Below are 26,364 nucleotides of genomic sequence, written 5' to 3' on the forward strand. Positions count from 1 at the left end.
AAACCTTGCGTTTGCAGACCACAAGCAGCCAGGATTTTTTGGAGGGACGGACGGACGCTTTTTAAAAACCCCCAGAAAGGGTAGCTGAGATTTACTCCGAGTAGACCCTGCTGCAGTTGACAGGTCTAAGTTAGTCATGCTCCTTAGTTCTCAGTGGCTCAAAGAGGTTTTTGCTCAAGGAAACAGTTTTTTTCCGAGAGTCTTGGCTTGTTCCCAAAAGGACTGCCCACCAGGCAGGCGGCTTTTTGCGTTTCTGCCACTAGAGGCTGCCCTCGGATGGGCTTGTGAGCACATGCCAGCCAGTGGGCCCAGGAATGTGGGTTGGCAAGCTCTGGGCAAGGCCTGGCATGCCCTGCCAGCTCCTGAGATCTAGGGCTGGGCCAGTGCCGAAGGGATCCTCCGAGGCACCCCAAGCGGATCTCTGCCTCACGAGCAGCATTGACCCACTGGCTGAACTTGCAGGCGGGGATTTACGAAGATCATGGCCACTGGTCCCATCACCTCCTGGCAAATAGAAGGGGAAGAAATGGAGGCAGTGAGAGATTTTACTTTCTTGGGCTCCGTGATCACTGCACATGGTGACAGCAGCCACGAAATTAAAAGACGCCTGCTACTTGGGAGAAAAGCAATGACAAACCTAGACAGCATCTTAAAAAGCAGAGACATCACCTTGCCAACAAAGGTCCGTATAGTAAAAGCTATGGTTTTTCCAGTAGTGATGTATGGAAGTGAGAGCTGGGCCATAAAGAAGGCTGATCGCCGAAGAATTGATGCTTTTGAATTATCGTGCTGGAGGAGACTCTTGGACTGCAAGAAGATCAAACCTATCCATTCTGAAGGAAATCAGCCCTGAGTGCTCACTGGAAGGACAGATCCTGAAGCTGAGGCTCCAATACTTTGGCCACCTCATGAGAAGAGAAGACTCCCTGGGAAAGACCCTGATGTTGGGAAAGATGGAGGGCACAAGGAGAAGGGGACAACAGAGGACGAGATGGTAGGACAGTGTTTTCAAAGCTACCAGCATGAGTTTGACCAAACTGCGGGAGGCAGTGGAAGACAGGAGTGCCTGCCATGCTCTGGTCCATGGGGTCACGAAGAGTTGGACACGACTAAACGACAACAACATTTACGATTTATGATGCGCGTGACAGAACCGTATGCAGTCCTTGGTGGAAATCCCACCAGCCAAAGGGATGGGAAGAGTGGCAAGGCATAGGCAGCTCCTTCAGAGTTCAGCTGTTTGACAGGATGTAGCAGGAACTGGCTGCTTCCTTGGAAAAGGGGCGCTTTTCATCAGTTTCAGAGCTCTCTGGAGTTTCAGAGCTGTGGGGCTGGCACTGACAAGCCCCTGCTCTCTTTGGCAGGTTTAGCAGCCCCAGGTGAGGGGGGCCTCACTAGGATGTTGTAAACCAAAATCTGCCCTTTTCCCCCTTATGGTGTATGCAAGAGCCCATATAGTCCTTACGTAGGTTCCCTATTGGTAGGAGAAGATAACAGAGGCCAACCAGAGAATATTGAGAAGCAAAGCAGCTTGTAAGCCTGATCTTTATTGATCTGTTGCAACAGGGTCCTCACTCACCACGCACAGGAGGGAGGAACCCAGAACAATGGCGTGCAAGGCCTTATATAGACTTTCGAAATTGCCACCCTGTAGATCAAGACCACCCCCACATACATCATACATACACCACAGAAGGGGTGTAACATAAGACCACCCCCCAGATACATCATACCTACATCACAGAAAGGGTGGTCTACAGCAGAAATCTGAGTGCTTTGTTTACCTCCTGTCTGCCAGGTTACCTGTTTAATGTTCACTTGATTGGATTGCCTGGGGAGCCTGGCCAGTCTTTTGTAATGCTAAATACTTAGTTCCTAAACCAGGTCAGGCTCACACCCTATTCATATATTAATTGTGCCCTTAAGACAGGATTTGTGAGGAAAGAGACAATGTGGAGGCTTTTTCATTTTCCTTTGACCTTGCAGAGAAAACATTTGCTCAGTTTGGGAATCAAAATGGTCTCAGGTCGGCCTTCCTGTGCTGATCTATGTACGTGCTTGGTCGGTACACTTATGAACATTTAACATATATCTAAGACCTCAAAATTCCTATCACAAGGACAGGGGCAGGAAAGGTTTGGAAGCCCGAGGGCCACGGTCCCTTCTGGATGCTCTCCACAGGGGCCACAAGGCAGTGGGGGGCGGGCCAGAGGCAAAAGGGAGCGAAGCAATGAATGCGAATTTTCCCTCTGTATCATAGGCTAGTTTCTCCACACACTCACACACACCTCTCCAGGGAAGCAAGCGGCAGGCTCGGAGTTCGAGGACACATTCCAGCCAGGCAAAAACCCATTGAGGAGAGTGAAAAGAACAGGCATAGGCAAATTCGGCCGTCTGGATGTTTTTGGGACTACAATTCCCATCATCCCTGACCACTGGTCCTGTTAGCTAGGGGTGATGGGAGTTGTAGTCCCAAAACATCTGGAGGGCTGAGTTTGCCTATGCCTGTAAAATAAAATACAAAATGCAATACAGTGGTACCTCGGGTTACATACGCTTCAGGTTACATACGCTTCAGGTTACAGACTCCGCTGACCCAGAAATAGTGCTTCAGGTTAAGAACTTTGCTTCAGGATGAGAACAGAAATCGTGCTCCAGCGGCGCGGCAGCAGCAGGAGGCCCCAATAGCTAAAGTGGTGCTTCAGGTTAAGTACAGTTTCAGGTTAAGAACGGACCTCGGGAACGACTTAAGTACTTAACCCGAGGTACAACTGTACCGTATTGGCCTGAATATAAGCCTCACTTTCCCCCCAAATTCCGACCGTGAAAAGTTAAAGTGCGGCTTATATTCGCGACCTTCCAGTTTGCAGCCAGGAGCGCGGGCAAACAGCAAAGGGGCGCCCACCCCACACATAGTCCCCCATCCTCTCCCCCAGGAAGGGAGAGAGCGAGGAAGGGGGAAGCCCGCCGGCAACGCAGCATGACTCCCCCCCCCTCCCAGTATGCAGCCAGGAGCAGCAAGGAATGGAGTGGCTTATATTCAGGTATTTTTTTTCTCCCCCCCCCCCCCCGGTTTTAAAGGTGCTGTTTATATTCAGGTGCGGCTTATATTCGGGCCAATATGGTATTCATGTTCCTAATAAAGCACAATCTTATACAGTGGTGCCTCGCAAGACGAAAAGAATCCGTTCCGCGATTCTCTTCGTCTAGCGGTTTTTTCGTCTTGCGAAGCAACCCCATTAGCGGCTAAGCGGATTAGCGCTATTAGCGGTTTAGCGGCTATTAAAGGCTTAGCGGCTGAGCTGCTAAAAGGCTATTAGCGGCTTAGCGGCTTAGAAAAAGGGGGGGGAAGCGGGGGGAAAATGGCAAGACTCGCAAGACGTTTTCGTCTTGCGAAGCGCCTCCAAAACGGAAAACCCTTTCGTCTAGCGGGTTTTCCGTCTTGCGAGGCATTCGTCTTGCAGGGCACCACTGTATATCTATGTATCCCCATTTCATCTCGGTCTTCCATCCTCGTACCGAGAACTGAATCCCACGCCCATCTCCCCAGTTCTTTAGCCTCACCGCCCCCCCCCCCAAGAAAGCCCACTCTGATCTGTCCCCAACCCTCTTCTAAGCCTTTTGGTTTCAATGGGTCTCATCTGAGTAGGAGTTGCATTGGATAACCATCCGAATCGGTCCCACCTCCCTGCAGAGGGGAAGGGTTGCGGAGAAGTCCAGTTGCACCAGGAAGTGATCTGACCATGGCACTTATTTCGTTTCGCTTTTATTTAGTGTCAGAACACCAACATCCATGGAGGTAAACGCCAGGTCCAAGGCATGTCCGCGGCTATGGGTTGGGCCAAAGTTATTCAGGGACAGCCCCATGGAGGCCATGCTTTCCACGAAGTCCCGAGCGGCCCCTTGTAAGGTCGTGTCGGCATGGATGTTAAAATCCCCTAGGACAACCAAACTAGGTGTCTCCAGGAGAACATCCGCCACGACCTGAAGCAGCTCGGGCAGGGAATCCTTGGTGCAGCGGGGAGGTCGGTACACCAATAGGAATCCAAGGGGAAAAACGACAGAGCTTCGCGGCAACTAATAGAAACGAGCAAATTTATTACGGCATCAGCTTTTGGGGAAAATGGAGCCGTCCTGAGTTAGGGATATACAGTGGTACCTCGGGTTACATACGCTTCAGGTTACATACGCTTCAGGTTACGGACTCCGCTAACCCAGAAATATTACCTCAGGTTAAGAACTTTGCTTCAGGATGAGAACAGAAATCGCGCAGCAGCAGTGGGAGGCCCCATTAGCTAAAGTGATGCTTCAGGTTAAGAACAGTTTCAGGTTAAGAACGGACCTCCGGAACAAATTACATTCTTAATCCGAGGTACCACTGTACACTCATGGCTGGCAGCAGGGTGGGGTTTTGTAAACAGAGAGGTCAGGGGGAGATGAGATGCAGAGAATCAGAGATAGCGATAACTGCGTGATTTGACAGCGAGGTTTCGCAAAACAGCTCTCGATAACAAGAGATATCCTGGCATTGGTAAGCCGATTAGCACGTATGCATTGGTAAGCCGATTAGCACGTATGAAAACCCCTTTGTTTCCATTCCTTCCTCAAGTGATAGCATTTAACCTATGGGTGTATTGCAATTTCGCCATTTCACATTGCAGCCTCCCTTCAAAGTTCCTTTGCTCCAAGATGGCCATTTAAAAAGGTAAAGAGACCCCTGACCATTAGGTCCAGTCGTGACCGACTCTGGGGTTGCGGCGCTTATCTCGCTTTATTGGCCAAGGGAGTCGGTGTACAGCTTCCAGGTCATGCGGCCAGCATGACTAAGCCGCTTCTGGCGAACCAGAGCAGCGCACGGAAACGCCATTTACCTTCCTGCCAGAGCAGTACCTATTTATCTACTTGCACTTTGAAGTGCTTTCGAACTGCTAGGTTGGCAGGAGCAGGGACCGAGCAACGGGAGCTCACCCCGTCGCGGGGATTCGAACCGCTGACCTTCTGATCGGCAAGTCGTAGGCTCTGCGGTTTAACCCACAGCGCCACCCGCATCCTTGTTACGTTACCTACATCCCTTAAGATGGCCATTTACAGGGTTGCAAATTTCCTCCATGCGGAACCTCTCCATGGCCCACTGAGCTGTACATTTCAGGTAAAAGGTAAAGGACCCTGGACGGTGAAGTCCAGTCAAAGGCGACTATGGGGTTGTGGCGCTCATCTTGCTTTCAGGCCGAGGGAGCTGGCGTTTGTCCACAGACAGCTTTCTGGGTCATGTGGCCAGCAGGACTAAACCGCTTCTGGCGCAGCAGAACACCGTGACGGAAACCAGAGCGCACAGAAACGCCGTTTGCCTTCCTGCCGCAGTAGTACCTATTTATCTACTCGCACTGGTGTGCTTTTGAACTGCTAGGTTGCCAGGAGCTGGGACAGAGCAACGGGAGCTCACTCCGTTGCAGGGATTCGAACCGCCGACCTTCTGATTGGCAAGCCCAAGAGGCTCAGTGGTTTAGACCACAGCGCCGCCCGCGTCCCGCTGTACATTTAAAGCAGGGCGACACCACTTTTAAGCAGTCATGGCTTCCCGCGAAGAATTCTGGGAACTGTAGTGAGCTGAGGTTGCTGGGAATTGTTAGGACACGCAACCCCCCCCCCCACACTATTACCCTCTCAGCACTACAATTCCCAGAGTTCCCTGGGAGGAAGGATTGATGGTTAAGCCACTCTGGCAATTGCAGCTGTGCGAGAAGAACGGGGTGGGGTCCTCCTTAGAGCACCCCTAACAAACTACAGTTCCCAAGATTCTTGAGGGGAGGGGATCCACGAATATTTAAAGTGGTATGACACTGCTTTAAATTGATAGTGTGGATGGGGCCTTCGGGTACCATAGTCACAAAAGCAGATCATCTGTGTGACTTCCTGCTATAATCTTCATTACACACACACACACACACACACACACACACACACACACACAAATATATTAATACACACACATTACTTGCTGTCACTTGTTTGGAGGGTGTGTTTGTTATTTTAAAAAAGCATATTCACACATTGAAGGGTGGTGTGAAGCTGCCTAGTTCTCTGAGCCTCATCCCTGGGCCTCTCGGCCAAGCCACGCCCACCTGCCAATCACCGGAACTCATATAGGTCAGCAGCACCCACCAATCAAATTTGCCTCATGGCAGGTAATGGGAGACGCCCACCTGTCCTCTAGGGCTGTGCCCGGTGCTGATATGAGGCGGGGCCTTGTTGGTGGCTGCCCCCAGATTGTGGAATTCCCTTCCATGGGAGGCTCCCTCTGCTTTCCTTTCCTTGGCAGGCAGACTTTTTAAATTTGTCATTCCGACAAGCCTTTGGCCACTAACCAGCTGCTGTGGCAAGGTCTCCTGGAGGTGTGTGTTGGTGTGTGTGCTTTTAAATAGCTTTAAGGGTTTTTAGCGCTGCTTTTAATAGGGCTACATTTAAATTATTATTATTATTATTTTTATTATTATTATTATTAGTAGTAGTAGTAGAAGTAGTATACCACCTTCCATCTGTAGATTTTTATTTACTGGGTTTTTTAGTTGTACAGTACCTGTTTTCATGAAATGAAAAAGGTATTTAAATATACCTTCCTGAAGAAACCAGAGGCCTTTCTCCTGGGTATGGTCGGCCAATTGGTGCCAAAGAAGGATAGAACATTTTTTATGTATGCTACAACAGCAGCAAGAATACTCATCGCAAAGTATTGGAAGACAGAAGATCTACCCACTGTGGAAGAATGGCAGGTGAAGGTTATAGATTATATGGGACTGGCAGAGATGACCGGCAGAATCCGAGACCAGGGAAAAGAGACGGCGGAAGAAGATTGGAAGAAATTTAAGGACTATCTTAAGAAACATTGTAAAATTACTGAATGTTAGAACGATGTTGATTCAGAAATTAAGTGGTTTTTAGCTGTAATGATTATGTAATCAAGAAAAGAAAGGTCAAAAATTATATAGAAATTAGGGGAAGGATATGCTGAATTGAATTAATTAGAGATTGGAATACAGAAAGGGAAGGTATGAGGAGGTCGGGAAAGTAAGTTTTATGAATATAAGGGATTGAAATTATACTTGTTGTTGTATGTGTTTTGTATGTATTTTTGCTGTTTCTGTTTTTTGTTTTCTCTATTTTATATAAACCTTTAAAACTTCAATAAATATCTTATTAAAAAAAATAATACAGTACCTGTTTTCATTTTTGCCGTGCTGGTAGAAATGTGGGGTATTAAATAAGAACATAAAAAGAGCCTGACTTGTCAAAGCATAGGGTTGGAAGCCATCGATAGCCCCTCCACAAATTTGCCCAATCCTTCCTTCCTTATTTATTTTTAACATTTTCCAAAAATGACAGAAAAAGGGGAAAAAAGAAAACAGATCAGCAAACATTTTCAGCAGGGGGCCGGTCCACTGTCCCTCACACCTTGTGGTGGGCTGGACTATATTTTGGAAAAATAAATAAATGAACGAATTCCTATGCCCCACAAATAACCCAGAGATGCATTTTAAATAAAAGCACACATTCTACTGACATAAAAACACGCTGATTCCCGGAACGTCCGTGGGCAGGATTTAGAAGGCGATTGGGCTGGATCCGGCCCCTGGGCCTTAGTTTGCCTACCCATGATCTAGTCCAGGGGTCAGCAACCTTTTTCAGCCGTGGGCTGGTCCACCGTCCCTCAGACCATGTGGCGGGCGGGACTATATTTTGGGGGAAAAATGAACGAATTCCTATGCCCCACAAATAACCCAGAGATGCATTTTAAATAAAAGCACACATTCTATTCATGTAAAAACACGCTGGTTCCCGGACCGTCCGCGGGGTGGATTTAGAAGGCGATTGGGCCGGATCCGGCCTTAGTTTGCCTACCCATGCACAACCCATATCATCACATACCGCAGCCTTCTCATCTGGCGGCCTTCCAGATGTTCCAACTCCCCTCATGCCCCAACCCCTGACCACGAAGGCTGCTGGAGTCCTAAGGCAACATCTGGAGAGCCCCAGGTTCCCATCGCGGAAGGCTCAGGAGGCCACCGCCCTGCTGAAGTTTAGCAGGTCCGGCCAGTGTCCGGATGAGATCCACCTGCCTGCTACTCTGGGCTCCATGATGTTAGAAAAATGGGGCGAGTAGCTAGAAAATATGGGGAGTAGGCCTGCCCATTTTTTAGCCTGGCTGCATATGCAACCATTACAGTCAGAGCACATTCTCTCCCCGCATTCCTAAAATCCTGGGAACTGTAGTTCACCGATGGCAGAGCTGCAGTGCCCAGCACCCTGAGTAACATACTACAATTCCCAGGATTCTTGCAGGGGAGGGAGGGAGTGAAATGGGCTACTGAAAGCGAACGGGCCAGGCCAACTGCGCTCCATTCACTGCCATGGGTCTACTCGTGAGCAGTGGCGTAGCGTGGGTTGTCAGCACCCGGGGCAAGGCAAGTAATTTGCGCCCCCTAACCCGTGGATTTGCGCCCCCTAAGCTGTGGATTTGCCCTAACCCCAGATGTTGCGCCCGGTGCGGCCGGCCCCCCCTGCACCCCCCACGCTACGCCACTGCTCGTGAGAAAAGCTGGATCCGGCCCAGGGCCCGACATAAGTCTGGATTTGGGGAGGGCGGGGGAACAATCCAGCGCCTCCTGCAAAGGAAAGCTTGGCTGGAGGAGATGGAGAGGCTGACTCCCGAGGAAACGCGAGGCGGCTTCCTCCCCGTGCGTAAAAGCGCATCCAGCGCTCGGCGGCGCTTCCTCCACCCGGAGCTGCTTCTCGGAGGAGCAGCCCCCGAGATCGGCGGTCCCTTTCATCACTTCCGTCCCCCCAGCCCTCCTCCTTCCCTCCTCCTCCTCCTCTCCATCCATCCCCGCCCGGGAAACGGGGAGGGGGGGAAAGCAGCCCAGCCGCCGCCGCCGCCACCGCCAAGCCAGCCAGGCAATCCGGGGCCGGGCGCGTCGGCGGCAGCGCAACCATGGGCCAGGGCGCACGGCGGGCCGGCGGGCGCGGCCAGGGCGCACGGGCGCGGGCCGCTTCCAGGAGGGCGTAGCGGCCCTGGCCGGGGGATGGAGCGCGGCGGCGGCACCAGCAGCAGCAGCGGAGGCGAGGGGCGCCCGGAGGCGGCTCGTTAAGGTGCGCCACGCGGCGGCGGGGGATCCGGCCGAGTTTTTGGGGACGCCCCGGCGGCCCAGAGCTCGCCTCCCTCCGCCGCTCGGTTGGAAAGGGAGCCAGCCGGGCAAGGGGACAGGAGCGGGGGGGGGGGGGGAGAGGAGAGATGGTGCTCCCAACTGTAGTTATTTCAATTTTTTTACATAAAAAGCAAGATGACATGAAAGTATTTAGGAGGAGCGAAACCTCAAAACACACACACAAACAACCCCCCCTCTCCAAATATATATTTTTTTGAGGTTTCTCTCCTAAATACTTTCATGTCATCTTGCTTTTTATGTAGTTGTGTGTGTGGGGGGGGGGGTAGGTTTGGGGCATTTTCTCCCCCATGAATGCTTCTGTGCTGTATCTCTGTCTCTTTTTAGTCAATTTGGGAGATTCCTCCCCCCTCCCCATGCAATACTGTACTTCTATACTATCTTTTTTGTTGTTGTTATGGGGGAGGGGAATTCCGCATCCCAAATATTTCCACCGTCTTTATTTGTTTTTCAGTTACTGGGAGTGGATTTTGTAGATTGCTCCCCTCCATCTTATTTCTTTTTTTGTTTAGCTATTGGTGAATTTTGGGAGATTCCCCCCCCCCCCCATCCTTCCATGTTATCCATATTTTATTAGTTATTGGGGTGGGGGGTGAATTTTGGGAGATCGCCTCTCTAAATACTTCCAATGTTTGCATTATTATTATTTTAGTTTCTGGTGTGTATGTGTGTGGGGGGGTGAGGTTTGGAGATTCCCCACCCCAGATTATTTCTCTTTTTTATAGTTCTTTTAATACCTTAACCGGGGAGAAGGGAATGGATTTTGGAGAATTCCCTTCCCCCATTCCCTTCTCTTAACTTTTGAACATCCCCTTGGATCCTCTCTCTTTTGACCTTTAACCTCCCCCACCCTTGACCCCCATGGGAAGGTTTGCGCCCCCCAAAAAACCTGCTAGTTAAGCACCAATTCCCTGGACTAGGTATCTACAACCTTTTCACAGCCAGGGCTCCCTTTTAACCCAAACATGCATTTGGGGGCTTTTACCATATATCTGCGAGTGCTCCTGTGGCGACCTGCCTTGAATCAGGATGCCACCCACTAAGGGGGTCCAAAAGTAAGCTCTTTCAGATCAGTGGGGCTTACTCCCCCCACATTGGGAAGTACCTGAAAGGCTTACAGCTCCATATCTCCCCTGCTTACCTCCTTTCCTTCTAGATATTCGCTCCAGATTCTTCTAGACTCTTACCTAGATCCCTACTCGAATGCTCATGCCTAGAGCTCTCAGTTGGATAGTAATTTCACTAATGTATGCTCTGGATCCTTCAGTCCCCCCCCTCCAAAAAAAAGTCATTTATGGGTGCCTCTCTTAGGCTGCTTACGCACATCATACAGTACATCTAAAGCACATTCTTTTCTCCGTCCTGCAAAGAATCCTGGGAACTGTAGTTTGTGAAGGGCGCTGGGAATTGCAGTTCTGGGAGGAGTGAACTACAGTTCCCAGGATTCTGTGTGTGTGGGGGGGGGAATCAATGTGCTTTAAATGTAGCCTTAAATATTGAAGCCTTTCTCTCCCCAGTCTATTGGCAGACCACCCTTCCAGGGGTTCTTTGCTGGTGCCTTCCAAGATCTGACCTCTCCCAGTTCCACCTGAACTCTGGGTCCTTCTCCCCACTGCACACACAATTGTTGGGGTTGCCCTGAACCCTTATTCCTCTCTTTGCCCGACGCAGGGCTAACCAACCTGGTGCCCACTAAGTTGTGGTTGCATTCTGCCTCCCATCATTTCTGGGCGTAGGGGGTGCGGTTGATGGGAGCTGGAAACCTCAATTAATGTCTGCGGGGCGCCACGTTGGGGAAGGGCCATAGTGTGTCCGGCGGCTTGCATGCGGAAGATCCCAACTTCAATCCCTGCCTGAAACCCTGGAGGGCTGCTGCCAGCCAGTGTAGACATTACTGAGCAAGATGGACTCGGTCTAAGGCAGCTCCCTTCTGTTCCTATAAAACAGCTCCCTAGGTTCCTATTTAAACCAGTCGTTGAGGACTGGAGTCTTAGGTTTTTTTACTTAGCGGATGGAGCTAAATAAGGAAGGTTTCTGTGTGCCTCTGGCCGAGTGTGACCCCCCACCCTCCTTCCTTAGCTGCCCCATATCTCTTCCCTGCTCGCCAACCCTTCTTCCCCCCAAACGCTGATGCCTTGATATTCTATCCTCATTCCTTGCCTTAGCACAGTAGAAAACAACTACCCCTCCTTCCAATTCTCTCCCCACACATTCCGGATCCTGCTTTGTCTCACTCCCAGTTTCTTCCCTGGCCCCTCTTCCTCACCCCCCCACAAAAAATCCATTTGCTAGGGTGGCCCCTCTCCCTAGATGCTGATGCTGAGATATCTTAAACCGCTTGATTTGGATTTCCAAGCCTGTATCCTTTTCCTAGGCCCAGATTCTCACTCCCTCTGCAACCCCACCGCTTCCCCAACTGCTGATGCTGAGATATCTTACCCTCCACCTCCCCGCTGCCCCGTTTCCACGTTCTGGATCCTGCCCCTGTAATCTCCTGTGCGCCCGCCTGCTGGCCGCCCACAATTCCTCTCTTCCTTGGCATAACGCCCCCCTTCCAGATGTTGCCGGTCGGAGCCAGACCTTGCTTTCGTGTCATCTTCTCGGCATGGCCAAGGATCTTGAAGCAGCAGTCTCTCCCCACATCCATGCACCGCTTCCTTCTCCCCCCCCCCCAAGCCTTAGCCAGATGCCCAAACAAGCCAGCTTGGCACCAAACGGAGGCAGTAGACAGGGTATTCCGGGAGAGGGACAGCACTGTTCTCCTCCTCTGGGCAGGAGAGCCTTGGCCGCTTTATCTACCGTATTTTTTGCTCTATAAGACTCACTTTTTCCCTCCTAAAAAGTAAGGGGAAATGCGTGTGCGTCTTATGGAGCGAATGCAGGCTGCGCAGCTATCCCAGAAGCCAGAACAGCAAGAGGGATTGCTGCTTTCACTGCGCAGCGATCCCTCTTGCTGTTCTGGCTTCTGAGATTCAGAATATTTTTTTTCTTGTTTTCCTCCTCCAAAAACTAGGTGCGTCTTGTGCGTCTTATAGAGCGAAAAATACGGTAAATACACCGCTACCTGTATATGTGGATTGAAGGGTTGTAGCTCAGCAGTAGAGCATTTGAAAGACCCTCCTCTGAAACCCTGGAGAGCTGCTGCCGGTCAGTGCAGGCAGTATTGAGCTCCATGGAATCTTAGAAGAGTCGTAGAGTTGGAAGGAGCACCGGGGGCCGTCTAGTCCAACCCGCTGCAATGCAGGGATATTTTGCCCAACGTGGGGCTCAAACCCACAACCCCACAAGAGCCTTGTGCTCTTGCCTGCTGAGCTATCCCAGGACTGGCCTCCAGTGTTTGGGAAGGTGAGCTGATCAGTGGCAAAGCATCTGCAGGAGGTTCTAGGCTTGATCCGCAATGGCGTCTCCAAGCAGAAAGACCCTGGAGAGCGTGAAAACCCTGGAGAGCTGCTGCCAGCCAGTGTGGACATTACTGAGCTAGGTGGCCCATAGTTCTGTGTGGGAATAAGCCAGCTTCTGGCGTTTACTGTTTAAATCAGGGCCTTTATTCAGAACAATGAGGACTGGAATCTTGCTTTATTTTTGGAGGAAAGGACACAGCGGAATGGTAGAAGAATCTGTGTGCAGAAGGTTCTGGGGTTCAGTCCCAAGCATCTGAGAGAGACTCACCCTGCAGAGCTGCTGCCAGGCAGTGTGGACCTTACTGAGCCACATGGTTGGATTTGGTAGGAGACAGCGTCCTCTGTGCCTCTGCTTTACCTGTGTGACATCGACCTTCTTAGGCAAAGCTCTGTGCTACTAAACAAGGTGAAGCTGGCCTATCTGGGGAGGTGGAGGACAATCCTTCACTGGAGGTTTTTTAACAGAGCTTGGGCGTCCGTCTGCCAGGGATTCTCGAACTGTGATTGCTTGCATTGCAGGGGGTTGAACTAGATCAGGGGTCTGCAACCCGTGGCTCCGGAGCCGCATGTGGCTCTTTTACACCTTTGCCACAGCTCCGGGGCGGATACTAGCGAGGGGAGGACTGGGCGGGCGCTGTGGCGGGCGCTGTACTGGCTGTGACGTCGCATGGGGGCGGTGCGTGCGTTAGTCACGCACCGTCCCGACGTCACCTTCCCGCCCGCTGTCAGATCGGACATTAAGGTAAGAAACAATATATGCAGTGTTATATTTGTTTTAAATGTCGCAATGGTTTTGCGGCTCCCAGTTGTTTTTTTCTTCGGAAACGGGTCCAAGTGGCTCTTTTTGTCTTCAAGGTTGCAGACCCCTGGACTAGATGACTCGTGGGGTCCCTTCAGACTCTGTGATTCTATGAATTTGCCCCTCTCATTTTTTGGCAAGCCCCAGACATTATGGAGGGGGCAACTGCCAAATGAGAACTCTGTGTGTGCCTCACTCTCCTACACCCCCCCCAATCTTTTGCCCTAGATCACAAACTCTTTATTTTGCTCAAACGGCCCTGGGAAAGTTGACGGATTCTATTTTCACATCTGGAATGTGCGAAATGAAGGGGCGGAGGACAGTTCTCTGGGACTCGCACAGAGTGCTTTTCAATGTTGTCCTGTCTTTTGTGATCTGGGATTAGGCGAGAGGGAGGGGATCTGGGTGGGGCAAAGGGAGTTTGTGGCATCTGTGTCTTTGCGCCTGCCCGGAAACTTTGTGTGTGTGTGTGTGTGTGTGTGTGTCTGTGGCTTTGAAAAATAAACATTCCCTGGAGTTTGGGTGGCTCGGTGCCTGGGGAGGTGGCAATTGGGATTGGCTGCTCACTCCCTACCCAAAAAGTACCGCCCTTTCCCCAGCAGCAAAGCCCTGAGTCAAAGAAATGGACTGGTTGGGGTTTCCTCTCTGGTTTTTACGCTCTGTGGTTGCCTGAGGCTCATCTCAGCTTCCGGCCTGCACAATGATAATAGGCTAAATAGCACAGCTCAACACCTCATTTCCCCTTCCCCATCTTTGCAAGTGTCTCTTCTCTTGGTCAGGTCAAAGTTGGTGCTTCCTTACGGTGCAAATATATCTCATCTCTATGTCGGAACACCTTGAGGCACAGGTCAAATCTGTGTCCAGGGCAGCTGTTTACCAGCTCCATCTGGTACGCAGGCTGAGACCCTACCTGCCCACGGACTGTCTCGCCAGAGTGGTGCATGCTCTGGTTATCTCTCGCTTGGACTACTGCAATGCGCTCTATGTGGGGCTACCTTTGAAGGTGACCCGGAAACTACAACTAATCCAGAATGCGGCAGCTAGACTGGTGACTGGGAGCGGCCGCCAAGACCATATAACACCGAAAGACCTACATTGGCTCCCAGTACGTTTCCGAGCACAATTCAAAGTGTTGGTGCTGACCTTTCAAGCCCTAAATGGCCTTGGTCCACTATACCTGAAGGAGCGTCTCCACCTCCATCGTTCTGCCCGGACACTGAGGTCCAGAGCCGAGGGCCTACTGGCGGTTCCTTCACTGTGAGAAGCCAAGTTACAGGGAACCAGGCAGAGGGCCTTCTCGGTAGTGGCACCTGCCCTGTGGAACGCCCTCCCACCAGATGTCAAAGAGAAAAATAACTACCAAACTTTTAGAAGACATCTAAAGGCAGCCCTGTTTAGGGAAGCTTTTAATGTTTAATAGGTTATTGTATTTTAGTGTTTTGTTGGAAGCCGCCCAGAGGGGCTGGGGAAACCCAGCCAGATGGGCGGGATATAAATAACAAATTATTACTATTATTATTATTATTGAATGGGTACCAATCTCAGCCTTGAAAAGCACCATAGAGTTGGAAAAGGGAGCAACCTTTCTGACTTCCGCTTTCACCTATCGGTGCTTTTGGGTGGGTGTTCAAAGGTTTCCACCAGCCATATTTGCTATTTTCTCCCTCCGCTGTCGGAGGCAGTGATGTACCTCTGAACGCCAGAGAATTGGGAGAGTTGCTCTTGAGTTCGAATCCTGCTTACGGGTTTTTCCATAGGGGAATCTGGTTGGCCACTGTGAGAACAGGACGCTGGACTAGTTGGGCCATTGGCCTGATCCAGTCGGACTCCCTTTGTGTTAAGATTCTCGGGTTTTAAAAACCACTCCTGTTTTGTGTGAGCTGTGTCCCCCGAACAGCTCTGCAAGTTGGGAATTGTGGGGGAAATTGGTCACACAGGAACATATCCCTCGTCATGACTGATATCTTTAAAAATCATTTTATTCTCACAACAACCCAGCGAAGTGGCCTAGGCTGGAAGAGAAGGCCTTGCTTGACGTCACCAAGCACCTAGAACTCCCTGAAGCAGCGGTTCTCAACCTGTGGGTCCCCAGATGTTGTTGAACTACAACTCCCATCACCCCTAGCTTGCAAGGCCAGAGCTCTGAAATGTATCACATAGCTCCAACTGCTGTGCCTCTGTTGTTTCTTCACATTTCTGTCCTGCTTTCCCCCCATAGCAGAACTCAAGGCAACATACCTGGGGTTCCATGGTGGCCTCCCATCCGGGAGCTGACCAGGCCTGGACCTGCTTAGCTTCAGGGAGGTGGTGGCCTCATGCGCCTTCAGACCATGCTCTGGTCTGGAAGAGAGAGGAAATAGCAGTTTCTTTAACAGAGGGGCCACTTCAGACAAGGCCCTGCCTTGATGTCTGAGGACAGAACAGGTTCATATAAAGGCCCTAGACACCTACAAATCCCTTCTCAGCTGAAACAGACCTGGACATTCTTCAACCGGCATTTATTTAATTATTTTTATTCTTCCATTCACGTCCTACCTTTACTCCAGGGGGCTTGTACATGGATCTCCGCTTCCTCATTTAATCCCCGTAACAATCCTGTGAGGTTGGTTACACTGACAGGTAGGGACTGGTCCAAGGTCCCACCTAGTGGGCGAGTGGAGATTTGAACCCGGGTCTCCCAGGGCCAACACACTGACCACTACTTTACCCTGGTTCTCGCTAGGGTTAAAAACAGAGGGCTGACCTCTCTGGAATGACCGATTTTCCTCATGGCACCAATTTCAAAAAAACGTTGGAGGAGCTTTTGCCTGAGGAAATTGGAGAAGGGAGGTGCTTAACCCATCCCCTGCCAGCAAATTATGTTTTCCAGAGCGGTTTTTCTCACGCATACCATTAAAAATCAGAACCAAGTGCAGATGGGATGGATAGCCAGCAGGAAGGGTGCTTAACCCCTGCACCACCCACCAATTCTGCCCTTTCCAGCTATTTCCCCACCACCCACAAAGCTAAACCCCTTTCATGGTTTTGAGCCCAGCAAGAATAGTTGGGAGAGTCGTTCCCCCCCCCCCCGACTTCCTCCTCCTAGAGTCCCCCCCTTGTTTTTATTCATTTTAAAACACAAATAAACAACGCAAACAATGCAAACAAATTCTTGTCTTATCCTTATTTCTTCTAAACATTGTTAGGTTGAGCTTCCCCAAGTCCCCTCTATCTGATTTTCATTTTACCTCATCTTTAGCTTTTTACATATATCATAATTTTTAACCATTTTGTCACACTTACTGTTACTATAATAATCTCCACATTTTATCCTTTACAAAGAATACTATTTTAAAATACACTGTCTTCTACTTCTAACCCTACAGCCTATATCCACTTCCAAAGCTATTCTAAGATTTAAATATTAACATATTTTTTCAAATATTCTTTAAACTTCTTCCAGTCTTCTTCCACTGTCTCTTCTCTTTGGTCTCGGGGTCTCCCAGTCAGTTCGGCAAGTTCCATATAGTCCATCATCTTCATCTGCCATTCTTCGATAGTTGGTAAATCTTGTTTCTTCCAATTCTTTGCTATTAATATTCTTGCAGATGGGATGTGGGTGGCGCTGTGGGTAAAAGCCTCAGCACCTAGGGCTTGCCGATCGAAAGGTCGGTGGTTCGAATCCCCGCGGCGGGGTGCGCTCCCGTTGCTCGGTCCCAGCGCCTGCCAACCTAGCAGTTCGAAAGCACCCCCGGGTGCAAGTAGATAAATAGGGACCGCTTACTGGCGGGAAGGTAAATGGCGTTTTCGTGTGCTGCGCTGGCTCGCCAGATGCAGCTTGTCACGCTGGCCACGTGACCCGGAAGTGTCTCCGGACAGCGCTGGCCCCCGGCCTCTTGAGTGAGATGGGCGCACAACCCTAGAGTCTGTCAAGACTGGCCCGTACGGGCAGGGGTACCTTTACCTTTACCTTTTAATATTCTTGCAGCTGTTGTGGCATACAGGGAAAAAAATAGCATCCTTTTTGGGGATTTCATCCCTTCCTCCTCCCAGACTCTTGCATGATTCTAGCATATGTGGAGTTGTGGGGCTGCATGTTCAACAAGCCCCTTCATGTATCACTGCCTTGACAGCAAACTATGGCAAGTTCTTAAAGAAAAGGGAGTGCCTGATCAGCTCATCTGTCTCCTGAGAAATCTCTATGTGGGACAAGAAGCTACAGTTAGAACTGGATATGGAACAACTGATTGGTTCAAAATTGGGAAAGGAGTACGGCAAGGCTGTATATTGTCTCCCTGCTTATTTAACTTATATGCAGAATTCATCATGCGAAAGGCTGGGCTGGATGAATCCCTAGCCGGAATTAAGATCGCCGGAAGAAATATCAACAACCTCAGATATGCAGATGACACAACCTTGATGGCAGAAAGTGAGGAGGAATTAAAGAACCTTTTAATGAGGGTGAAAGAGGAGAGCGCAAAATATGGTCTGAAGCTCAACATCAAAAAAACGAAGATAATGGCCACTGGTCCCATCACCTCCTATCAAATAGAAGGGGAAGAAATGGAGGCAGTGAGAGATTTTACTTTCTTGGGCTCCATGATCACTGCAGATGGTGACAGCAGCCACGAAATTAAAAGACGCCTGCTTCTTGGGAGAAAAGCAATGACAAACCTAGACAGCATCTTAAAAAGTAGAGACATCACCTTGCCAACAGAGGTCCGTATAGTAAAAGCTATGGTTTTCCCAGTAGTGATGTATGGAAGTGAGAGCTGGACCATAAAGAAGGCTGATCGCCGAAGAATGGATGCTTCTGAATTCTGGTGCTGGAGGAGACTCTTGAGAGTCCCATGGACTGCAAGAAGATCAAACTCTCCATTCTGAAGGAAATCAGCCCTGAGTGCTCACTGGAAGGACAGATCCTGAAGCTGAGGCTCCAATACTTTGGCCACCTCATGAGAAGAGAAGACTCCCTGGAAAAGACCCTGATGTTGGGAAAGATGGAGGGCACAAGGAGAAGGTGACGACAGAGGACAAGATGGTTGGACAGTGTTCTCGAAGCATGAGTTTGACCAAACTGCAGGAGGCAGTGGAAGACAGGAGTGCCTGGCGTGCTCTGGTCCAGGGGGTCACGAAGAGTCGGACACGACTAAATGACTAAACAACAACAACAGCAACATGTTTGACAAGGGAGAGCATCTCTCCTGACACTGACTGGAAGATCTTCTCTTCTGCTGTCTGCTCTAAAATGCCCCCGGATGTTAGATTTCTCTCTGCGCTCCTCGCCCCAAATCAGCCACCAGGAGCAAAACAGGAAATGGAGCAGGAAATACTTAGAAGAGGTGTCTTTTGCTGTTGGGGTGAAGCGGGGACTCAGGAGTAGCAGCTGTTGGCACCAGTGTAGCTGTCTGGCTGGTCGGTGGTGGGTGTGTCGGCATGCCAGCCCTTTTAGAGAAACCACCAGCATCGCCAGAGGAGCCCGCAGGCCTCTCCAGCATTCTAGTCCTCAGCATGGTTTTGAGCCATCTCGTCTGTTGGACTTGGAGCCAGGTACCGCAGCAGCATTGCGGTCCGTTCTAGAAAGGAAGGGACAATAGCGGACTGGGCTGGAAGGTTCATGTGATTCAGTCTACTGCCTTTTAAATCACTTCCTTTGGGGGTGGGGAACCCTGGCCTAGTGTTAGAAATTAGCCAGGTGCCAGGCGCGTTTTGTGACTGGCGCGGGTCCAACTGCGACCACGTCTCAGGGTTGCAGAACTTGTAGAACTCAGCAGGGAGGAGGCGGCAGCAGAGGATAGGGACAAAGTTAGGATGAGTTGGCTCTGCCTCTCATTGGCTCTGGCGCCCCCTACTGTCGGGCTCCCTGGCTCCCGCCCCACCAGACGCAATGGGCACTAACCCTGAGGATTTGCAATCGGTATCTGTAAGCTAATGAGCTCATTTAAATGGAAAATTTCCTGCAGGCAGATTAGGAGATTTTCCAGGCAATGTTCTGTTTCTGGAAAAATTCCTGCGGGAAACTTTTCCTGTTCTGTTTCCAGATCGCTGTTTGGAGTGCTTTCCCCTGGAGAGATCTAGCAACATTTTTTTTTTATGTGGCCCTGTTAAATTGGCTTGATGGCTTCATTTGGCTCGGTATACCTATCGTAACTGCATCCTTTTCCGTTCCGCTGCTCGTAGGGAAGAGAGTCGCGTTGTTTTATTATCAAGTATTTTAAAATTATTGGGCGCTGTTTGGATTAAGGGCAATTTTGGCTTTATAGAGGAGAAGGAAGATTTGCTGGGGGGGGGGGCTGCAGGAGCAACAGGCGGCAAGGTGGGGAAATTCTGAACACTCCCCCAGCAAGATGATGTTACTCCTTAGTTTGTTTCCCAGGGTTAACCCTTTCCTGCCCAGGGGATGCTTTCCCTCTGGGAAGCCCCTTGGGGGGAAATGTGCCGATGGAGTCGGAAGCAAAAATGTGAGCAGAGCAATGAATGTGACTCTTACCTTTGTGTGGTACAATGCATTGCAGCCATGCAAAAGTCTGAGGTTTCTTCTCTTTCTTCCTCCCCCCCCCCCCCGCAAACTCTCCTTGCTTGCAAAAGTCCTTGGGGAGGGTATGGAACAGGATTGTAGAGGGGCTGTGACCTGGGAAGAAGGGTGCAGCTTGCAAAGTGACCCGAGGGCCAGACAGAAGCATTCCGAGGGCCACATTCCGCCCCCAAAGTTGGTTTGTTTTAGGTGTGTGTGTGTGTGTGTGTGCCCCACCCCACCCCAAACCAATTATTTTTATTTCTTTGCTCCCCCCCCATCTCCCCGCCCCAATACAGCACCTCCCATGGGCCTGATAAACTGCCATCGAATGCCATGGAACTTTGTTCTAAGAAACACCCTCCAGGTAAGATCTTCTGATGGGGCTGTTTTTTGGGGGTGGGGGTGGGGAAGGGAGCAGGACTGACAGGGGCTGGGCCACCCCACCCACCCCAATCAGCCACAAAAATTAGGTGATTTAACTTCTCAGACTCTTTTTCTCACTCAGCCACTGCAAGGTTGCCAACTTCCCAACAGATCTCTGCCCCAGCTCCCCCAGTGTAGCCACTGGTGGGGGAACTGAGAAGCTTTTGCTTAATTCCATTTCATTCGCAATCGCTTCCTCTACGAGACCATGAAGCATTAATTTTTTTTAAAAAAATAAAAATTAAAAGGTGCCTAATGGTCAGAGAAGGGATGTGGGTGACGCTTTGGGTTAAACCACAGAGCCTAGGACTTGCCGATCAGAAGGTCGGCGGTTCGAATCCCCACGACGGGGTGAGCTCCCGTTGCTCGGTCCTTGCTCCTGCCAACCTAGCAATTCGAAAGCACATCCAAGTGCAAGTAGATAAATAGGTACCACTCCAGCGGGAAGGTACAGTGGTATCTCGCAAGACGAATGCCTCGCAAGACAAAAAACCCGCTAGACGAAAGGGTTTTTTGTTTTTTGAGCTGCTTCGCAAGATGATTTTCCCTATGGGCTTGCTTCACAAGATGGAAACGTCTTGCAAGTTTGTTTCCTTTTTCTTAACACCGTTAATACAGTTGCGACTTGACTTCGAGGAGCAACTCATAGAACGCGGTGTGGTAGCCTTTTTTGAGGTTTTTAAAGACTTTGGTGATTTTTGAAGCTTTTCCAAAGCTTTCCCGACACCATGCTTCGCAAGACGAAAAAAATCGCAAGACGACAAAACTCGCGGAACGAATTAATTTCGTCTTGCGAGGCACCACTGTAAACGGCATTTCTGTGCGCTGCTCTGGTTTGCCAGAAGCAGCTTAGTCATGCTGGCCACATGACCTGTAAGCTGTACGCCGGCTCCCTCGGCAAATAAAGCGAGATGAGCGCCGCAACCCCAGAGTCAACCACGACTAGACCTCATGGTCAGGGGTCCCTTGACCTTCTTAATGGTCAGAGCTGTTCGATGGTGCCCTGGAAGGCCTTGCTGGAAGTATTTAAACAGAGGCCAGACAATCGTTTGTCAGGGATGCGTAGTTGCGAGATTCCTGCGTGCCTCGGGGGGTTGGGGTCAGACTGGATGACCGCACAAGGTGCCTTCCCATTCTAAAGCTCCGTGACAGGTTTTCATATCCAGAGTACCTTTGCCAGAGTTTGAGGGGGTCTGTACTGCTTTGGAAGGTACAGAAGGGACTGTACCACTTTAGACAGAAAGCGGTCTTGTCCCGTTTTTGAATTCAACCCCGTTCCCCAGGTTAAAAGCCAGCCAAATGTTCTGCAAGCGGACAAGAAGCGCTTCAAGGAGATATAGCCTGGTCCCCTCTCTCCCTGCTCAGCTAGCTTCCTACCTGTGAAGTCAGTGGTGATTCCTGAGCTGAGCAGCGGGGCTGGGTTTGGATGGCCTTTGGGGGTCCCTTCCCAATCTACCAGCCTATGACTTTTTCATCTGGGTCAGGCTCCTGTCTAAAGCACAGAAGCAAGTCGCATTGCCTTATTTCCTTCCTGGTCAGTTGGCAACCCAGCAGCCCGGACTACCTTACAGGGTTCTTGTGAGGAGAGAGAGAGAGTTGGGTTGGGTGGCTGTCTCTTTGGCAGAAGAGGTGGACTGAGGTAAAAACAGATTTAATAGCGAGCAGGAACCTAAGCAAAATGACTTTTTTTGGGGGGGGTCCCATTATAGTGATTTGCATGCCTTTGACTGACTCCGTAAGGTCTTTCTGGGTTGGGGGTGGGGCTGGGGGAAGAGAAGCAAGCAGGCGAGAGGTCGCCCCCCCTTGTCCCCCCCCATGCCGCGGTTACCTAAGCAACGCCGTCCCGGCCCCTCATTGGCCGCCGCGTGGCGGTGGGCGGCCCCCGTCTCCTTCAATGTCAGCGTGGAGTTTTCTCCTGCAGCGAGTGGGGAGGGGGGGCAGCAGCAGCAGCCGCCGAGGCAGGAGGAGAATGGGGGGCACGGACTGGGGAGGCCGATGGGGGGCCGCTGCCTAAGCCCGGGGGGCCTCCTGCAAGGCCCCCCCTCCCCATAAAAACACACGCAAATCCGGGCCCGGCAGTAACCATGACGATCCCTAAGGAGATGCCCGAGAAATGGCCCTGGATCGCCGTGGCGACGGGCAGCCGCGGACAGGCGCCTGGGGGGACAGGTATTTTTTTGGGGGTGGTGGGGATTTGACAAGTGAAAGTTTGGGGGTTTAGCTAGCAGGGTTTTGGGGTTTTTTTGCTTTTTAGGGGTGGGGGGCTCCTCAAATATCCACGTCCAGCCTTTGTCCTGTCACGACCTCCTTGGAGAAAGCTGTCATTGCAGTTCTCTTCACAAACATTACCTCATACCGCGCCTGCTTCCTTCACCCCCCCCCCCAACTCTGGCTCCTTTCCTTTGCACTATATATTTTTGGGTGGTGGTGGCGACACAGGAGAGCCCCCCTTTTTACCCAAAGGAATACCCCCCTCCTTCCCACCCGTCCCCCCCCCCCATCCCCGCGAATGACCTTGCTTCTGAGACTGCCGAGAGTCGCAAGTTTGGAAACGGGGACAGAGTCCGTTTCCAGCAATGGATTGGGGTTTTTTTTGCGAAAAACTGGAGCAGTTTTATTTCAGTATTTGGGACAGGCGGGGGGTGGGGGGGAGAGCTACTCCTGGGGTGCTTTTTTGTGGTGGTGGGGGTCATGCAAAGAATTAAAGAGAGCCAGCCAATTTCATGCAGTCGGGAAGCGGGTTATCAAATCCGCTACCCCTTTGTGTTCGGCTTGGAATGGCTAGGAAGGGGCAACCGCTGGAGGGGTGGTGCTGAGCCTGGGAAAGTGGGGTACGGTGAGTTTTTTTGGGGGGGGGTTGTGTTCCAGCGGCTGATTTTTGTCCTCTGTTTTCAGAGGAGGAAAGGCGGGTGAAAGCAAACGCCCGGGAGTATAACGAAAAGTTCCAGTATGCGGTAAGTACGGGGTTAGGAGTTTGCAACTGGGGGCTGTAAAATAAGATTTAAGGTCTTATATATATATATAATCAATTGTGTGTGTGAGTTTTCTGGGAAGGGAGGGGTGGTGGAAGAACAAACCACTTTTCGTGGCTGGAACGAGAAATCCATGTTGGCAGGACAGAGAAGGGGCGTGGGGCTGCGTTTATACCCCACAGAGAGGGATGTGAAAGGGGTGAGCTTGGTTTTGTGGGGAGTTAGGTACAGAAAAGGAAGAACTCAGACCTTTTTTTTGCGGGGTGCGGGGAGAGATCAGAGGTGATGATGGGCTCTAGGGATGTGGGTATAAACATTTAAAAGTGGTTAAGAGGGTAGGACTCGGAGCTGGGAGAGACCTGGGTTCAAATCCATGAAGTTCACTGGGCGTGACCTTGAGGCAGTCGCTGCCTCTCAGCCTAATTTGCCTAACGGGGTTGTTACGAGGATTAAATGAGAAGTAGGAGTATTTTGGATTAAAATTTCCTTGGAAAAAATGGGGGATATAAATGTGAGAAGTAAATAGTTTGTTGTTGGTATTGTTCTTGTTATTATTATTATTACTATTATTATTACTACTACTACTACTACTACTATTATTATTACTCCTACTATTATTATTACTATTATTATTATTATTATTATTATTATTATTATTATTATCACTACCACTACTGCTACTACTATTTGCACTTTCTGGAATGATGCACAGAACGAAACTCAGCCATCCTTTGAAATCTGCAGTTCCCTGAATTTTGCAACGTCGTTCTCCCAAACCAAGCGTACGAAAATGCACATGGAGTGTGCCTTGTAAAATTCACTTCAGCAAAAACAGCTTACAAAGATGCATATTCCATTACAGAACATCCTTTTTCAGAACTTCGGCGAAATCGCACACAAAAACCCCCCCTTTTGAGTTAGGAGTATTCTGCGTTAAAGCCCGGATGAATTTTCAAGGGAACTTTGAAACAAAACCCACAAACGAATGTGGAAATGTGGAGAATTGGAACTAAGATTGGAAAAAAATGAGAAACTGAGACGGAAACAGATTTGCCCATCCCATACGGGGTGACGACTGCTGCTCAGTATTTTTTTTTGGGGGGGGGGTTGCGGGAAATCCCAGGAAACCTTGAGCTGCCGTCCACTTTCTGGAACCTTCTTCCCACACCACTGCCCTGCTTCTGACTGGGCTTGACCCCTCGTATCTTAGCTAGGGTGTGTCTGTGAATAACTTCCTGTCCGGGGACAGCAGCCCAGCTCAGAGGTTATAAATAGAGCGTTAAGTGTGGAAGGCAGACAAATAAACTTGGGGATATTTTTTCCTCTTTCTGGAGCGAAGGTGGAGGGAGATTTTGAGTCTTTACCCTCCAACAGTAAGTTGTGCTCCTAGTCCACCCGCACATTATCCCCACAGCCTTGTGCACATCCTGGTGTGTTGAACGGTAACTAATAAAAATGGCAAAGCAGTGCACTTTATTCGTCAGGGAATTAACAAGGAGTGCAGGGTGTTTTGCGGGTGGCGCTGTGGGTTAAACCACAGAGCCTAGGACTTGCCGATCAGAAGGTCGACGGTTCGAATCCCCACGACGGGGTGAGCTCCCATTGCTCGGTCCCGGCTCCTGTCAACCTAGCAGTTTGAAAGCACAAAGTGCAAGTAGATAAATAGGTACCGCTCCGGCGGGAAGGTAAACGCCGTTTCCATGCGCTGCTCTGGTTCGCCAGAAGCGGCTTAGTCATGCTGGCCACATGACCTGTACGCCGGCTCCCTCGGCCAATAAAGCGAGATGAGTGCCACAACCCCAGAGTTGGTCACGACTGGACCTAATGGTCAGGGGTCCCTTTACCTTTAAATTGTTATTGGTTTTAGAATGTTATAACTGTATATAAAGGTAAAGTAAAGGTAAGGGACCCGTGGATGGTTAAGTCCAGTCAAAGGCAACTAAGGCATTGCGATGCTCATCTCACTTTCAGGCCGAGGGAGCCGGCGTTTGTCCACAGACAGCTTTCCGGGTCATGTGGCCAGCATGACTAAACCGCTTCTGGCGCAACGGAACACCGTGACGGAAACCAGAGCGCACGGAAATGCTGTTTCCCTTCCCGCTGCAATGGTACCTATTTATCTACTTGCACTGGTGTGCTTCCGAACTGCTAGTTTGGCAGGAGCTGGGACAGATGGTCAGGGGTCCCTTTACATTTACAGGGCGTTTCTTTGCACTGAGCGAGACGCCTGGTCCATCTATTTCAGTACTGTCCACACCAATTGGCAGTAACCAATCTTATTTCTGCATGGCAGGGGGTTGGACCAGATGACCAACTCTACAATGTTATGAATTCTACGATTCTCCAGGGTTTCAGGAAGGGAGTCCCTCCCAACCTTACCGGGAACGGATTGAACCTGGGGCTTTTTGCACCCAGAAAGCAGGCCCCTGTTCCCACATCCCTTCCAGCTGCTCCTTCCACCAAATAAAAAATGAAGTTGGTAGTCCTCACAGTTCTGGGAAAAAAAGAGGGGCTGATTTAAACAGGAATGCAGGAAGGCGCCTAATCCTAGTGTGCCAGATCACCTCTGAGTCCACCTGCCTCCATAATGTCTGCACTGACAGGCAGCGTCTCTTCAGGATTTTATCGGGGATTGAACCCGGGTCATTCTGCGTGCCAAGCAGTCGCCCTGCCAGCTTCGACGGCCCTTCCCCAAGGGTTGAAAACAGAGCGGAGAAGATCTGTTGGAGGAGTTTTGGGGTGGAGGACTGCTGGGAAAGTTGGCCGTGGGGCAGAGCGGAGACGCGCGCTCCCCGCGAGTTTCGCCATCTGATGTTGTTTTCTTTCCGTTCTCCCCGCAGAGTAACTGCATCAAGACGTCCAAGTACAACGTGGTCACATTCCTGCCCATCAACCTCTTTGAGCAGTTCCAGGAAGTGGCTAACACTTACTTCCTCTTCCTCCTTATTCTCCAGGTGCGGCCCGTTCACGGGACTCTCATATTGTGGCAAGGGGGGAATTTGGGAGGGTTAACGTGGGCGGCATTTTGGTTTTGGAGGGTGGTGGAGGAGACTCC

General features: G+C 50.5%; 1 protein-coding gene across 3 annotated transcripts in view; it reads left to right on the forward strand.

Annotated features, from left to right (window-relative positions):
* ATP8B2 (ATPase phospholipid transporting 8B2) overlaps window positions 1-26,364 on the forward strand; it is a 92,460-nt gene that overhangs the window by 22,494 nt on the left and 43,602 nt on the right. The window contains exons 1-4 of one of the 3 annotated variants that reach the window (XM_028708994.2): window positions 8,867-9,144; window positions 20,211-20,278; window positions 23,233-23,291; window positions 26,150-26,263. In XM_028708994.2, coding sequence (XP_028564827.2) covers window positions 20,248-20,278; window positions 23,233-23,291; window positions 26,150-26,263 — 204 coding nt within the window. In that variant the 5' untranslated portion in view covers window positions 8,867-9,144; window positions 20,211-20,247. Of the gene's footprint in view, window positions 1-8,866; window positions 9,145-20,210; window positions 20,279-22,298; window positions 22,507-23,232; window positions 23,292-26,149; window positions 26,264-26,364 lie in introns of those variants that run through there. The other 2 variants (XM_077920029.1, XM_077920028.1) reach the window with 2 other exon arrangements.

This window comes from Podarcis muralis, chromosome 16 (assembly GCF_964188315.1).
Source record: "Podarcis muralis chromosome 16, rPodMur119.hap1.1, whole genome shotgun sequence".
Classification (NCBI taxonomy): domain Eukaryota; kingdom Metazoa; phylum Chordata; class Lepidosauria; order Squamata; family Lacertidae; genus Podarcis; species Podarcis muralis.